At 40.1% G+C, this 16,773-nt stretch overlaps 1 protein-coding gene across 1 annotated transcript; it reads right to left on the reverse strand.

The window, feature by feature from the left end:
• Positions 1-538: 538 nt before the first annotated feature.
• On the reverse strand, positions 539-16,373 carry tamalin (trafficking regulator and scaffold protein tamalin). The gene is made up of 8 exons (XM_042491509.1): positions 15,999-16,373; positions 11,983-12,035; positions 10,952-11,006; positions 8,779-8,881; positions 6,534-6,627; positions 3,329-3,395; positions 1,729-1,795; positions 539-1,446 (listed from the first exon to the last, which is right to left on the reverse strand). Exons 1-8 carry the CDS (start codon positions 16,194-16,196, stop codon positions 962-964), a joined length of 1,122 nt encoding a protein of 373 aa, XP_042347443.1. The 5' UTR covers positions 16,197-16,373; the 3' UTR covers positions 539-961.
• Between the last annotated feature and the right edge of the window lie 400 nt (positions 16,374-16,773).

Genomic DNA, 16,773 nt, shown 5'->3' on the forward strand with positions numbered 1-16,773 from the left:
GGAGCCAGGAATGAAAAGACTCCAAACGACCCCCGCCCAACACACACACACACACACACTCAGAGTGAGCAGTTGGACAACTGAAGCTGCCATGGGAATATGGGAGCGTGGAAGAGTAGGAATCAGCATTCGTCTTCAAGAGCTGAAAGAAAGCGGTTGTGTTTGGAATTTTGGGTCATGCCTTTCTCCGCACATTCCTCGCTCTCCTCCCAACAATAAACTGTGTCATAGCCGACACAACAGCCTCCATTCTGGATACCTTGTACCAAAAAAAGGCCTCAAACCATCCGAAGCTAGACGCTAACCTCCAGAACCTGAGATAACACTCTGAGAGAGTTGTAGAAGAATGAAGATCTGCTATATTTAAAAACATCACATGGAGCGGGACACATCTCCAACGGGGAAATTACAAACAGACTGTGTGTGCACTCGAGGTCGGAGCGCTAACTTCAGTTTGGCAGCCACGATTCCCACAAACAGTTGTGGCTTGTGGAGCTTTTTTTTGCAAGTTCTGCACAAAATAAATAAGCGTATAATCTGAAAATGACACATATTTTATTTTTAGGAACCGTGACTTAGGCGGAAAACAAATAAAACAGGATCATTTTGAATCATCTAAAGTAGGTATCAAACTCTTACAAAATGTCGTGGAATCACAAACGGGTTATTTATTCAGCTGTCAAAATAAAAGTGGGTGCATGCAGTAAAAACTCAAAAATCCTTCATTCTGTACATAAAGCAAACATGTCAAAATAAATAAATAACTTAAAGGAAACAACAAGTATGTACAGCTGTGAAACACTGCGGCCTCCAGAACGCAGTCACGTTTCCTGGTCAAATGTGGCGACTGCAGAGCCATCACACTTTGGTCTCTTCACTCTTTGGGGACTTTTTTACTCTTTGGCAGTCTAGTTCAACAGTCAGTGGTGCTTTAAGTCTCAAGTCTGTGAAGTTTCAGTGCTCACAGTTTGCTCTCTTCCTCCTCCAGCGGTCGGTTCAAGCCCGGGATGAATTTTAAGAGACGCCTGCGGAAGCTTTTCGGTTTGGGCTTCCTCTGCAGCGAGTTGAATCCTCCCTGCTTCTCCCCCGAGGCGGACGATGTCGATGAAGATCCCCTCATGTAGCTGCGTGTGCTGGCGCTGCGGGTCAGCTGCGTCTTGGCCGACGTGAAGAGCTCGCTGGCCGGTCGGAGACGTTGCTGCTTCTTCTTCGGCTGCTCTTTGCTTTTCTCTGCGTTGTCCGAGTCCACGCTGCCGTCCACCTGGTACATGCAGGTCTGGTAGAGAGGGTCGTCCTCGGTGGCCGTGCTGAGGAAGCTGGCACTGCTGCTGGTGCTGCCGGTGCAGCGGAGGGCTCTCTGAGCAGCGGGACTGGGAGTGCCGAGGCTGCCGTACACACCGGCTGACTCCAGGGACTCGTACACTGCAGCATCACTCAGCACAATGCCTACAGGGAAGAAGAGAAAGGTTAGGATGGTGGACTACCAGATATTTAGTAGATTGTCTACTTGGTTGTTTGGTTAGTAACCAAACATACTACAGAGATGGCAAAAAGTTAGACCGGAGATTTGTGACACTCACTTTGAAAACAAAGAAAACAATGACAAAAAAATTAAACTGGATGACTGCAAGATTTTAAATGTATAAACTTTGATATGTTTTAAATGTACGAGCATGTAAATTAACACTGGCACTGAGTGAATAAAGTGATCAAACACATTAAACGTACCATGAACAAGCCTCTGCTCCTGCACCATCAGCGACCGATACTCATCCCATTTCTCATGAAGAGTTTGCTACAAAAAGAAGACATGAGATTTGTTAAATGTGTGTAAATCTGTGCCAGAAAACCACAACAAACAGGCTGTAAAACAACTCATGAAAAAGGACTTTTCCCTCTGAAGCAATTTAAAAAAAATGATGCTACAACAATGCCAAATTTTCTGTGTCCACACTGCAGTTGCAATGACCAAAGTTTCTATTTACGTCAAGCCCACAGTATGTGCAAGCCATTGACAAATAACAGGAGTTGCAGGCTCCAGCTAACAGGAAGATGACGTAGCGGAGGGCTTTTCTGTACACCACCAACTGACATGCAACCTGATATGAACATGATTGTATCAGTTGTTGTCGTGGTGATTAAAGTAGTACTTTTTAGTCAGTCTTTTTCTGTCTAATCCAACATAAATGAGTCAACAGCTTATGTCGTATTTAGTGAGAATCAAAAAACAAACAGGACACTGGCACTCACAGCTTAATTGACTTATTTAACCCTTTGAAACCTGGAGCAACATCATTTTATTTGAGCTGCTTTTAGACGGCTTTGACAGTGAGCAAATCGGTGCAATTTCATACACATGTGACAAAAAGCAACTTGGAAGAAATGTTCCTCAAATTGCAAGAAATTACTAGATTTATTTCTAGAAAAAATGTAAAAAGCTTGGGAAAGATTGCATTTATAACTTATCATAATTACATATTTAAAATTATATTACAGAATTATTATAATTTCTATGCAATTTTCCAGGTCATTTCCCTTTAAAAAAACAGATTTAATTATTCATGATTTTTGAAAATTAATTTTTAGGTAATTTTCTTTTTTTTTTTTTTTTTTTTTTTTTTTTACAAATTTCTAGCTAATTTTGGGATATTTTTTCCTTTGTTGCTCACTGACTTGCTCAGGTTTCAAAGGGTTGATATGGGCAAAATAAACAAAAACAGACTCATTTTCATCTATGAAGCCATCATCTGTGTGTGCCATCATCTGGCTGAAACACATCCGTTTCTTTCCGTTTTATCAAAATAAGTTTTATCTGTGACTGCTGGTGTTTGTTTTTACATCCTCCCCAAAACCGTGCACCTCTAGATATTGTTTAAGTTTCTTGGAGTTGTGCACAGTGCTATTTTTCATCATGTTTTAATGAGAAATCAACCAACATTGCACACACAGACACACACACACACACGCTGTGCTGAGAGCAGGTTAATCTTTAAAACGCTGGATTAGAATATCAGAAAGCGCCTGTGCTGCAGCGCTCACACGCTGGTGGATTAGAGCGGGACAGCTGCTGTAATCTTTGGGGGGAAAGCTGGCAGCTTTTTAACAGCCACCAGTTTGAGAATGTCTGCAGCCATCAGTGAACTGCTGATGCAACAGGTGGTGCTGCCGGGGAGACAGGTGTGGAGGGAGGGGAGGGGTGGTGTCTATATCCAGCATGTAACATAATGTGTGTGTGTGTGTGTGTGTGTGTGTGTATGTGTGAGGGTAGTGGACACACAGAAACAGGCTGAGTCACCGCTGACAAACAGTAAAAAAATGAGAAGCTCACCTTCAGATACTGCAGCCGGGCCTCCAGCTCTGCTTTTCGGATGGAGTCACTGTAAACCGTCTCCAGCCTATAAGCGTAAAAGCAGAAGGGAGCAGAGTTAATAAGCGTAACAGGAAGCACACATAAAAACTACAAGGGCAGAAAACAGCGATAAAAAAAGTTTGACCATATGAAAGGCTCTTTTCATCAGGCGTCGGTGGGAACGAGTCTGGAGTCACACGGTTTACAGGAGCGGGGGAAGGATAAGAACATATACAATTTCCACTCAAGACACTTCATCCTTTGAATTACTCGAGTGGGCGAACTGCTTATGGCGCTCATTTTCACTTTAACAGTTTATACAGACTTGTAAGTATAATTTCATGATGTCAGTCTATAAAATCTGTGCCTACTCTGCCCCTCTGATGCGGTTCACCTCACTTTTTTCAGCAGCAGCTCTCCAAGCTTTCAGACAGGGGCCTCGCTAATTGTTCTTTTAATCTTTTACAAGTAGAGGAGGTTCAGATTAAACCTCCCTCAACACTCAACTCTACTGATACTGAATCCTAACAGCGATGTTTGAGATACTAAAGCTATTATTGACTAATCTTACATAATAATCTTGATTATTTATAAAAATTTTAAGCTGCCCGAAACCGGCGATCTGAAATTAACTACATGCACACAAATATTCCACTATTATTCCAAATATCGTCGGGTGCAAACCCCCATCTCCAAAATTGCTTTTTTTTCAGGAATTAGAAGAAAACGCAGTGTTTTTAAAAGGGTCCAATGGAGATAGGAGGTTTAGTCACAAGCTTTTTTAAAAATACATTTTATTGGCTGAGAAATGGTAAAAGAATAAGAAAAAAAGAATAGCAAAATGTGAAGAAACAATGTTTGCGCCCGACTACAATGATATGAAAATATTCTTTGATATGGGTCATGTACACAGCATTATTCTCATTGTCTGATTTTACTATTCCCAGTTAGCGGTCCAGCATTGCCTGTCCATTTCATTGGCGGCATTTATCTTTATTTTTGGGGTTTCTTTTTCTTTGCATTTCTTGAAATCGCCTGATTTAATTTGCCTAAATCCTGCATTGTTTTAAATCTAGGTGCAACCATGTAAAACGCTTTATAAATAAAGTTTATTACAAAGTTAATTTTTCCTTTGGATATTCCAAACCAAGCCTTTTTTCCAAATGAAGCATTTCCCAATAAAGACATGTGGGATATACTGGTATTTTTCGGGGTTTTGGGAGCATTATTTGAATGTAGACACCGCAGTTTGTGACACAGTTTTCTGGTTTACGGTCCGTGCGTTGTCATGGATACATTGTACACAAACTGAGGTGGAGATGCATCCTCAAAAGAAAAGACCACAGTTCTGGTCAAAAAGGAAAAACACAACTTTCCTTATGAAAGACATGATATCAACAGGTTTTTGGATACGCAGAAATATTGCTACACCGAACTTTTTGAGAAAGCGATCAAAGGAATGAGAGAGAGACGATTGTTCATGTGGTTAAACAAGTCAATCACCGTTGGGAAACATAAAAAAAAAAAAATCATATTTTGAGGCAATGAAGCAAAATGACAAGCCAGCTGTTGCAATTGTCCATATTTTGACGTGATAAACTACATGTTAGGGCACATTAAATGTAAAGTATAAATGGCTGTTTGTAAATGGGATTATAAGTGGAATATAGATTTTCATAAGGGATGTAAACAGCTTAGTAGGAATATTGTCTTTTTGCAGAATATGACAAAAAGACAGAATATTTTGTGCATGTAAACATAGTCACACACACCCACTTCACATAGGACCTTAATCAGGGTTTGAACTTCTCTCTTTGGCTCTTTATCTCCACTCTTTACTGTTTCTGTGGTTCTTTCATGAGTGCAACTCTGCTGATGTCCTCCAGGAGAGATGGTGTGAGAATGTGCACCATTATTCCCATATTTTAAACGCTCTCTCTCTCTCTGTTCACCAGCTTTTCAATCCGCCTGTGGCCGTTACTATAAATACTTTTGCCATCCTTCTTTCCAAGCATAAGCCGGCTCTCGGACTATGAAATGTCAATTTTTCACAGCCTGGGGCAACATCTTCCAATTGTTACTTTTGTCCAAACAACAGCCCAAACACAACATATGCAAAATTAAGAAACATTTCAGAAGCTGGAACTAAAATGCTTATTTTTTTGGTAAGTTAATAACTGGTTCTCAAACGTTTTCTCTCACTCTGCCCTTTGGAAGTTGAACTAATTTATGCTCCCATCCATGTAAACTGGATTAAATTTTTATCGACCATTAATAAAGCTTGTAACGCAGACTTGAATTTATTGAAGTCACAATATCTACAACTACGGAAGCCTAGAACAGCCGTGTTTGCATTTTTTTAAACACAATTATCAAGATCACGAGTTAATTATTTTGTAATTTGGAGAAACCAAATTAACTCATTATCACAAGAAAACGATCCTTGTGACCTCATGATAACAGCATTACATAACGAAACATACAGCGACATTATGTTTGGTTGCTCTCAGGCTGACAGCTGTACTCAAACAATATAAAACATTAAATGAAAACTAAATTTAAAACATGAAAGCACGATAAAAGTGACGAAAAACCACAAATAATTAGATGAATCAGTGAAAAACATGAAGCATGGAGCATAAATAATAATAATAATGATATGATGATATAATGTTAATAAGAAATGAAGGGTGAAATATCCATACATAAATGGGAGCAGCAGGTTTAAAGCGCATGTGTTTAAATATTTTAAAAAGTAAAAATGTAAAGCATGGCTGTTCTCTGCTCCTGTGTAGTACATTACATAGTTTTTAGATACAGTAAACACCGGGCTTTCCAGTTTGAATTTGATATGTTGTCACAATAAGCAACACCTGTTTTTAATTTCCTTCCCTTTAAGACAAGCTCTTGTTGTAATTAACATTCGGTTTTCCTCTGAAAACATATTTCTAACATACGTTTTGCTCTGACAGCCTGCTGAGCTTTAGTTTGGTTTTCATTTCCACATGAATCAGATTCTTCAGAATTTCAATAAATAATCAGCTTCCAATTTTCTGTCACATCATCTAATTGTTTCTGCACCAGAATCAGTTGATTATGTTTATTAAATAATAAAAACCAGAGAAGCATTACTGACAACAGAAATGTTTCCAGGGCTCGTGTTGTTTTCTGAGCGTCTGTGTACCTGAGTGAGTTGCCGCAGGCTCTGATGAGCTGAACGATCTCCTTGTGCCGAAATCCCTCCACGGTGGCCTCGTTCACACTTGCGATGGTGTCCCCTGCACACACACACACACATACACAAACATGTGTGTCAACCAGCAGCCATCAGCTCGGGATGCTCTTCAATCTGCTGTGGCTTCAGTTACAACAAGCTGCATCCAACCCTGAGCCTAAATTAAACCTCGACACATGTGCAACACAAATGTGGACGGCGATGCGTGTGCAGTCGTGGCTCCTTAATTAACTGCAGAAAAAAAGTTTATTTAAAACATGAAAAAGTGTGTGTGGTTATCTGCGTGCGTCGGTTCCACTTCAGTGTTATTAGATGTGGTGTGAACTCTCGTGCGTGACAGCAGCCTTTGTGAGGGTTCAGAACAAAGCCTATTTTCCTCTTTTCAAAAACCACCGCCTAATCTGCTTCATGCGATGAAGTCACCGTGTTCGCAGTGAGACGTGGGGAACAATAGGGCGAGCATGTGAGGAATGTAGGAAGTGAAACTGTGTGAGTGACATACGCAGGTCAGATGAACGAAGGAGGCGGAGAATCACCTTCCTTCATTTTTGACACACTGATGGAGACCTGAACGCTGAGAGCGGCCGGTTTGAAAACCAGAAACAATTTATACAAGTAACTGCTGCAGTGCTCTTTAGCACGACATCAAGCACTTCTTATCATCATCATCTAGGGTTGCAATTAATTATCATTTTTAGTGTCAGTTAAAGCTGAAGTAGGCAGTTTAATTTTGGCGTCTTTGGGCCGAAACCTGTTATAAACATTAGGTGCTCTGAGAGAACACGGCACCTCTTCTTTGCTCTGTTCTCAGGCTTCAATAATCTAGACCATGATGGGAGATTTTGGCCAATCACAGGTCACCTCAGAGAGAGGTGATTCCTGTTGACTGTTCTATAAATGCAGATGCATGTGGACGTCTCCTCAGTGAAAGCGTAATTCACAGGCAGAGAAAGTTACTGCCAACACTGCAAAGCAGCCAAAAAAAAGGAAGATGGACTTATCTGGAAGAGAGTCTGAAAGATAATCTGACATTAAACAAAAAACGTGTCAATATCAACAAAGCTTTTCAGGAGGCTGGTTTCTGCTACAGATTTGCGCAAAACTAAAGTAATAATTTTGAAATGTCGATCATACACAATTGCGAGATGACTGCGTTTCCATTGAGTGATGTTATGCGACGTTTCCTCTTATGATAACATTACCAGAAGCCTGGATGATGGATGTTCAAAACATCAGCAGATTTATTTATATTGCAGCCACCGCACTAGCCGTCATTATTTCCAATCGAAGGCAACGTAGGCGTGTTATAGGAGCGATAATGGAAAGGCGAGCCACTTATACTTTGGAGCAGCCACATGTGAGGGATTTCTGGGAGGTGATAGTCCACGATTTCACAGAGGAATTGTGGATTCATAACTTCCAGATGATCCGCTCAACTTTTAAAGAGTTATGCAATACAATAACGCCTCTTGTAGCGCCTGCTGCATCGTGAGGGAGCCAGTTTCTACCAACAAGTGCATAACCATAACATCATGTGACCTATAAGAGTGAAAAAAGTGTTTCCACTGCAGTTTTGCGCCTGACAGCAGTGATATATTAGCTTCTCTGTCACAGCGAAAGAATGAAACCAGAAAATATTCACATTTAACAAGCTGAAATGTTTTTTTCTTAAAACATTACTCAAATTAATGGTTGACTAATTGAAAAATCATTGCACCTCTATTCTCATCTCACTTTGATCAAATATTTTCCTTTATATATTTCCTCTTTTAAAATCCCTGTCATGCACTGTTTCTATCTTTGAGGATTTTTTTTTAAAGGACCCAAAAGGAAACAAGACCTGTTTGCCAAATAAAAATAACACTTCCCTTCAAACTGGCATTGGAGAGGTTGTCTTTGCTCGACACTCTCTGGCACGTTGGTGAGAGGAGATGGCAAATACACGATGGCTGAAACAGCCGTTCACTAAGTTGTTTGCTGACTGGAAAATGAGAAGGCAAACAGTCACATTTGTACTTCCCTAAACAGACGAGTGCTTTTGCTGAGGTACAGTACACGAGTGTCAGCTGGCAAAAAGAGGACAAGCTGAACCTAAGAAAAAAAAACAAAACTCCTGACACACTCACTTCCCCTCAGGTCTATTACGAGTGTTTTCCAGGTTATTTTAGGCTTCAATACAAAAACACACACTCACCAACTTTAAGTCCTGCTTGCTGGGCCGGGCTGTCATCGTGCACTTTGCACACAAACGTGCACATCTCCACAGAGTTTTGGTCTTGATGGTGCAGGCCATAAGTCTGAAAGAGAAAGAACAATGACTCTGAAAAAACTGTAAATACTTCCTCCATCCTTATGTATAGGAATTGTTATACACAATGTGATGGATGTCGGCAGTTTTTAAATAATGTGCCCATACACGACAAAACACAACACAACAATGATAAAGCACTATATGGCGAGCTGAGGGAGTCGTGACAGACGGTGGAGGAACAAAGATCATATCAGTGAACGTGCAGAGTTGTGGCGCCAACATGCAAAGTCAGAGGCTTGTCTCTGTCTGATTGAACAGAAACTGCTGGTAGGGTTTTTAACATTAAAGGACAAAGATGCATTTTTTAAAAAAAAAGTACTAAAATGCCCATATGTGCATTCTGAGTGAAGCTCCATTGTAAGGACACACCAAGAAGACAGCCAAACACTGGCCAGTGGTGTTTTAAAGGTCCATTGTGTTGGATTTAGAGGTACATATTGGCAGAGATGCAATATAAGAGAATAAATATATTTTCTTTAGTGTATAATCACCTGAAAAAAATGTCATGACAAAACCTGGCATTTAAAGGCTTAAATTAATGAATATTTGATATTTTTGATTAGGAATGATTGGGGATAAAGCAGGCGCCCCATATATGAAGGCAGAGTCTTTGCTGCAGAGGCCGTGGGTTCGATTCCAGCTTGCGGCCCTTTGCTGCATGTCATCCCCTCCCTCCCTCCCCCCTTCATGCTAGCAATCTCCTGTCCTATCTAATAAAGGCAAAAATGCCAAAAAAATAATCTTTAAAATTAAAAAAGAATGAAAAAAGGAATGATGTCGATTAAAAGCTTGATTTTGAAAAGCGTATTTTGTGCGCAGAGCGATACTAGTGTGTGTAATATTCAAGTGGGCCCTCAGGGTTAATAAAACCGGAGTATTGTTGTCAGCAAACAAGATATCACCTCCTTATTATGCATCTAATATTTTGTTGTCTTGGTAACTGTTGTTTTGTTACTTCCACATGCATTTGCATGCTCTTCCTAGTTTCAGTAACCAAAGTCTCTCTGCAGAAGGTCAGAAACTCTCCAGGCAACACTCAGACTTCCCCTTGTCACACGAGCGTCTGTCAGTCAGTCGACATGCGGTTGAAACCTTTGAGGGCCTTTCCCTCAACAAACACGTCCACAGACTCACACAACCATCAGAGTGTCATAAAATAAGTTATCAAGCTTTCCATCTGCTGCAGTCAAGTGTTCCCATTAAAACATGGATCTGACTTGGACGAGTGTCTCTTATGGAAAATTTTCAATGATTCAAACGCGCCTGGCTCGCTTCCTCCTCAGCAGAGTGAAAGATAAACACGTAACCACGCAAATGTCGTTCAAACGCAAATATCACATTTGCATTCTGGATCCTCAACTTCACATCCGCGTTGAGCTAACAGGCAGAGAGGGCGGAAAACCAGCAGGAAAACAAACTCATCCCTCTCCACTGAGCTCCAAACTGACCCTCATGATCTCACTTCCTTCTGGTCACAGGCGGGCAGGAAGGGCGGGAACTTACAGCGAAACTGTAAATAGAACAAACTGTCTTTTCCTCCACTTACAGAAACTTGATCGCACAGATCAACATTTAAACATTTCAGAAAACTATTTAAAGAATGAGCTATGCAGCACAGAGCCGACATTGTGAGGCTGCAGCGCTGCAGGGCGACGCAGAGAGAGATCCGGGAGATATCGAGGTCAAATGTGTGAAGCGTCTGTCTGCTGAGAGGGTGAGAGCGAGGCAGGTATTACATGGCAAGCGTGTGAGCAAAACCACACGGCTTAAAATAAAAAAAAAAATGCTGGGAAAAAAAAGCAACATCTCCTCTTCTCTCTCGAGTCATGAGACCAACACTCAACTAGTTATTCGACTGATGCGTGACCTTTCACCCCCGCTGGAGCAGGCAAATGCTCGGATTAAGAGATTTACAGGATAAGAAGTGCACGCTTCAGTCACTCAAGTTTCATCATCTGTTGACAGAGATGCGGACGATCTGGGAAATCCTGTTAAATGGCACTCGAGAGGTTAAGAGATCTCCCCCTCTCTGATGTATCGCTGTTAATCCTCTTACCTGGATCTCAAAACCAAACGTCTCCTCTTCCTTCTTCTCCAGGACCACCACTTTCCTGAAAAAGAAGAATGAGATGTTGTCATTTTTTATTTCTTATTTTATTATTTTATTTATATTCTTACTTTCTTATTTTGCAAGAGATTGTCATGATACATTAACAGTCGCAGAGATATTATGATTTCACGGTTTCCATATTATCAGCTACAATGACTCTTGAAGGGATGAAAACAGACGGTATGTTTGTTTTTTAAAGGAAGTACGTGTAAAAAGTCTGGCAGGCAGTCGGGGAAATACGAATTTGAGATTGTCTGGTTGCTTTATAAATGATAATGTACACGGGATGATAACCATAAATCGAGGTATATTGCTGCAACCCTAATCACATCGACATTTTTATCATTACAGTCCCTCCGAGTCTTCTTGTAAAATGAATGTGAGCTGTGTAATTACGTCACTTCTATCATCTATAGAAGTTACTGCCTATCATCTAACTTCTAACATCTATTTTGACAATCAATCAGTTCCTCTTTAAATCGAATAAATGTTAGATTTTTCAGTCTGTACATCATTTTTTAGTCTCATAGCAATGATGATATTCAAAGATTTATTTATCTAACAGCATTTTTATACATAAAATTCAGGAGGTCAACAAGATGTTTATGTCCAGCTCTGGATTCCTCCTTTCAGTGTGTGTCCTTATCTAAATCACATAACGTGACATCTCCGCTGGCTGCACAGGACTCCCTCTGTGTCCAGCAGCATCTGGACATTAAACGTACAGTAGATGGGTCTGTTGGACTGACAGACGTCAACACAGCGTCTCACAGAGGGACAGTGCAACACATGAAAATTCATGACAAGCCTCAAAGAATCATCATGCATAACAATGAGTGCCAGGATGACTGTCTGAATGAGGGGCTTTCACCATGAGGCTCGTCATCATTGTAGGAGGAAGACGAGAAGATGAAAGTAAAGACAGAAGAGGAGTAAAACAAAAAAAGTCCACAGTGGACGTCAGTGAGTGATTGTACCTTTGTGGTTCTGGTGTCAGAGTTAAGGGTTTCCACTTCTGGAGGCCGCCACCCTGCCAGGAGAAAACGAAACAAGTCACGAAGCGTGTCAGACACCTGGTTAACGTAAGACTGCTCATTATGAGGGTTTTCCCCTCAGTTTCCAGTATAAACCTTCTGTACACATCAACCGGTCCAGCGAGTCCTGAAGCTGCACGCGTGCTCCGTGCTGCTTGTTTGTGTTTTTAAGCTGCTGAGCCATCACGGCGGTATGAAAACATCAGCGGTGAAACCAGAAATGCGTGTCTGGCTGCTCCTTGTTTACTTCACGCAGTCACAACATCACAAGAAAACCTAAATTTAGCTTTTATTTCGCACCAACTCTGCTGCCTTCAGGCACCCAAACTGTTGATCTAAGCGAACATTTAGATCATTCAGAGCACTTTGTGCAAATTCCAGCCCATTAAAGAAACAAATAAGACGCACAGGGCTGGGATAACTGCTACAATAAGTGCTTTGAGTGAAAACTGAAGTCAACAGCAGGTCAGGACTCGGCCCTACCTGACTGTGTAAATAAGGAAGCTATCTGTCCAGCAGGCTCCCCTAAATCACTTACAATCAATCCTCGTCTGTTCCAACTCAATCATTTTCAAATGCTGCTCCTGTGAAAGGCCGCTTTGTGCTACAGTCTCTCTGGGTAGTAAAATGTTGCTTTCTTTATGTCCCAACACTTACAGAATTGTCCCGCTGCCGTCTCAATGAGTGCATTTATTCCCAAAAACCCTCAGAGAGCGACGGGGGAGGCTGGAGCAGGATCTCCGAGCCTCAGGAGGGCACAATGCGCTGTTGTAGCCCGACACTGCAGCCAATGTACACTTGTATGGATGCAGGTTTTGGGATAACTGTGTCTTTCTTTACTGTACACTGTTACATACGTCTGTTTCAGATTGGGATGCCAGAAACCCCAAAAGGAAGTAAGAGCTGAGTCAAGCTTTATGAGAAACACAATAACCAGGAGAATGAGCCGATTGACCCAGGAGCAAACTTCAGCCTCAATTATGCACACCGGCTGAACTGGTGTCACTCTGGATTAAGGGTCCACAGATTATCAGCCTGGGGCCGATATTTGACATTTTGTCAAATATGTGTAGCACGTTTTATTTTAATGATCACTGATAAAATTAATTAATTTTAAAAAAATGCAAAAAAAAGGAAGGGGCAGCATTGGAGGATCTTTTACTTTGTCAATCCTCAGGGAGCTATTTTATGAATTTATTTTTAATTTAACGGTCAGAAATTTGTTACAGTTTTCTTGCTGTGTTCAGACACTTTGCACAAGTGTTTAAAACCTTTGAAACCTGGACCGCTGCTTTGATTTCTTTCAAAAAAGGCAATAAGCATCGTGGCAGGAAATGTCCTGCAAATTGCAAGAAATTACTGAAAGGTGACAGAAAAATTACCTGAAAATTATCTTCAAAATAGTGTGTCAGAAAATTATTAGAAAGTCTAGAAAGTATCAGCCCTGAAAAACCAATATCAGTCGACCTCTACGCTGGATCATTAGTGAAAGAGGACGTCAGTCTTGGGCTTCCTCAATGATGGTTTCACTAATCCAGGCGAACACGCTGTTATCAGCATGAAAATGTTTGATTTGTTTATCTTAGATGATGTTATCTACACAGTGCTCTTATTCTGAAATAAGTGCACACCAAAGATACTCAACTTGCTTTGCTCAGGGGCCACTTTTGCATAATAACAGGAGGCTAGGGGCCAGTTAACAAACAAACATCAATAATATTCATCAGATAAAATGAATAAACGCAGCAAATCTAGTTGGAGCAGCCTCTCACAGGTCACGTGTACACAGGGCCGTTACTGCGATTTGAGGGCGTTCGGGGCCCAGCCTGCGCCTCTGTCAGGGGGACCGGGGGGGATCCTCCCCTCAGACGTTATTTCCATTATAAACAAGCTCTAGTTCAATACTTTTTATATCTCTGGCACTCAGGCCAAAACATTTGATTTGTTTATCTCAGATGGTGTTATCTTCGGGGCATTTTTATTTTGAAAGGAGGCGTGGCTCAGGCGTGGATACTTAGGTTGTTTTACCCCGGGGCAACTTTAGCAAAACAACAAGAGGCCAGCAGCCAGTTAATAAGCAAATATCAACAATATTAATCAGATAATTAATTAAACAAGGCAAATCCAGGATTTAGACACAATACTTAAGTCACAATAGCATTTCGATTTTAAATTTTTTGTGATATGCCGAGTATTACAATAACATTTTTCCATTTATTAACTTTTTTTTCGACTGCAAATTATGTCCTGAGAGGAAAAACCTTTTAAACATCTGTTTTGTCCTCATTTTGTAGCCAATTGTATTTAATAGACTAAAAAAACAGCTGATTGTATTATTCTAGTAGGCTACAAATGTTTACTTTATATTTGTAGTATTTATAATTTATCTGATAAAAAACTCAATACTGGTCATCAGTGTATCATTTCGATATTGACAGGCAAAAATATTGGGATACTATCCCTCCCCCACACTCATTTCAATCCAATTTACAGTCTGCACTCATGATGTAAGTACATTTCAATAATTTCCCATCTTATGACCAAACTTAAATGGCTTTAAATGAGAAATTTTGGTCTTTCCACAGCTAAATAACTTTTTTTTGTCTTTTTCCTCATTCATGTTTAATTATGTTATATATTTTAGCATGACACAGCACCACTTTAACAATTACAATAAAAGCTGCTAAATTAGCTACATGTAAATCATCTTTAAGTTCATGATCATGTCAGCACTTTGAATCATTTCCCCAAAGGAAAGCATTTAAATATAAAAAATAGTTTGTCTTGGGTTCATGCTCCAGCAAACTTTGACAAAACTTGAACTTTTGCAGGTTTTCACTTTAAGGACTTGCTGCTCATTATAAATCTTCACTTTAATTTGCCCACAGATGAAGCTCGGGGCCCTGGTGTACCTGACACACCATAAATCAGACTCAGTGTTTGGGTGGTCCTCACTTGCCCCCTGGATGGGCTACTGTTGACCTCTAGTGAAGATACCCTCTGGAGATACAAACTGTAAACCAGCAAATGTTTTCACATCAAGAATCACCAGACAGACTGAACACAGCGCACCAGAGTGGACTGCATCACATACAAGTAAAGATTTTCTTACTTTTAGATAAAGAAACACAAAGTTAATGAGTTGTCTAGACATACAAGTTCCCTCCTCCTGCTGGAAGGTGAAATTATCATTAAAATCAACAAAAACTGCTCATATAGCTGAGCAGGTCCCTGTATATCATGTAGAGTCCACTTTCCAGAACCAGAATCATGACTGTAAATAAGTAAATTAACACTTTTAAACCTGGCTCTTCATCACTGTTCTTGAGCTGCGTTCACACGCCTTACAAGTTATTAAATCTGTGTATAATGACCAACTTGGCAAGAAATGTCCCACATATTTCAAAAATAATTTTTAAATTTAGAAATTTATTCTGTTTTTTATAAGCTAAGGTAAAATGTCAAGACAACTATATTTAGAATTATCACAATTATTTTGAAATAATAATTATTTTTGGGCACTTTTAAAAAAAAATTTCCTTGATTGTTGATTTTTCAAGTGTTATTATTTATTTTCTTATTTTATTTTATTTATTTTTTTTAACTTCCCTGTGTTGTGTTGTTTGTTTGGTATTTTTTTATTTGTATTTTTTTGCTTATTTCTGGGTCATTTCTTCCTAAGCTGCTCATTACCTTCTGTCCATGTTTTGGAGGGAATTTAGGTTTTAAAAGGTTAAATTATTTTTGCCTCTTTAGTGGAAAACCTTGATAATAAACACGCTCAAGAGTCTTGTATTAAAATCACATCTTAAAAGTTTCTACACAATGAACAAGTTTAAGTGTGAAGTTAATACCAAATACTCACTAATAAATATGTCTAACGTTAGACTGTATGACCCAATGAATGAGGACACAAGAGAGAAACATGGTAACAGTGAGACATTAAATGCACTCCTCACCTTTTTGAAGTTCCTGGGCAGCGTCCCTCCAGAATAAGCCAAAGTCTTGTAGTTGTAAACCTCCGAGGAGTGACTGGGTAACTCCACAGTCCTGCAGCTGTCCGACTTTGACGAGGGGAAATAAATGTCGTTGTCTTGAGATGCGGGTCCAGTCTCCGGCCCGCTGGAGTTCACCTTCTTCAGCCTCCTGAACGTCATGGTGAGGGGGGGTAAAAGTTGTTGAAAATACAGATAACGAAGTGTCCTGTTGTCCTCTGAGAGACAAACCGGCGGGGAGAGATGCTGACCGAGTTGTGAGTCTCAACGTGGAGCCAACTGCAGTTTGACTTGAGTGTCTTCTTGTGAATAGGCTGGAGGCGGGGACTTTTGTTGTGAAGGACACGAATGAGTGCCAATAGAGATGTTGACGTGCATCCTTTGTGCTGCATTCAGGGGCGCCTCGGACATTCCTGTTGCACAAGTGCAGAGCTGCAAATGTTCCTTTTTTGAGGTCGTAAGTGCAGCAAAAAGTACTGGTTTTATTTCAGAAATTAGCAGTATAATCCAGAGGAGAAAAGGTTATCATTGCAGAATGATTAGTCTTCACTAAGTGGCAAAAAATCAGAACTTATTTTAAATATTACTGTTAGTTTATAAAACAATGAATGATCTACAGCTAAATATTTAAAGATTAGTGTTAATTGTCTTTTACTGTATTTTTTACATTTATTTTTTTACACACTTACATACTCAGCATATTTACATACTTTAAATATTTACTATATACAGTGCTAAT

This window comes from Plectropomus leopardus, chromosome 8 (genome assembly GCF_008729295.1).
Source record: "Plectropomus leopardus isolate mb chromosome 8, YSFRI_Pleo_2.0, whole genome shotgun sequence".
Lineage (NCBI taxonomy): Eukaryota > Metazoa > Chordata > Actinopteri > Perciformes > Serranidae > Plectropomus > Plectropomus leopardus.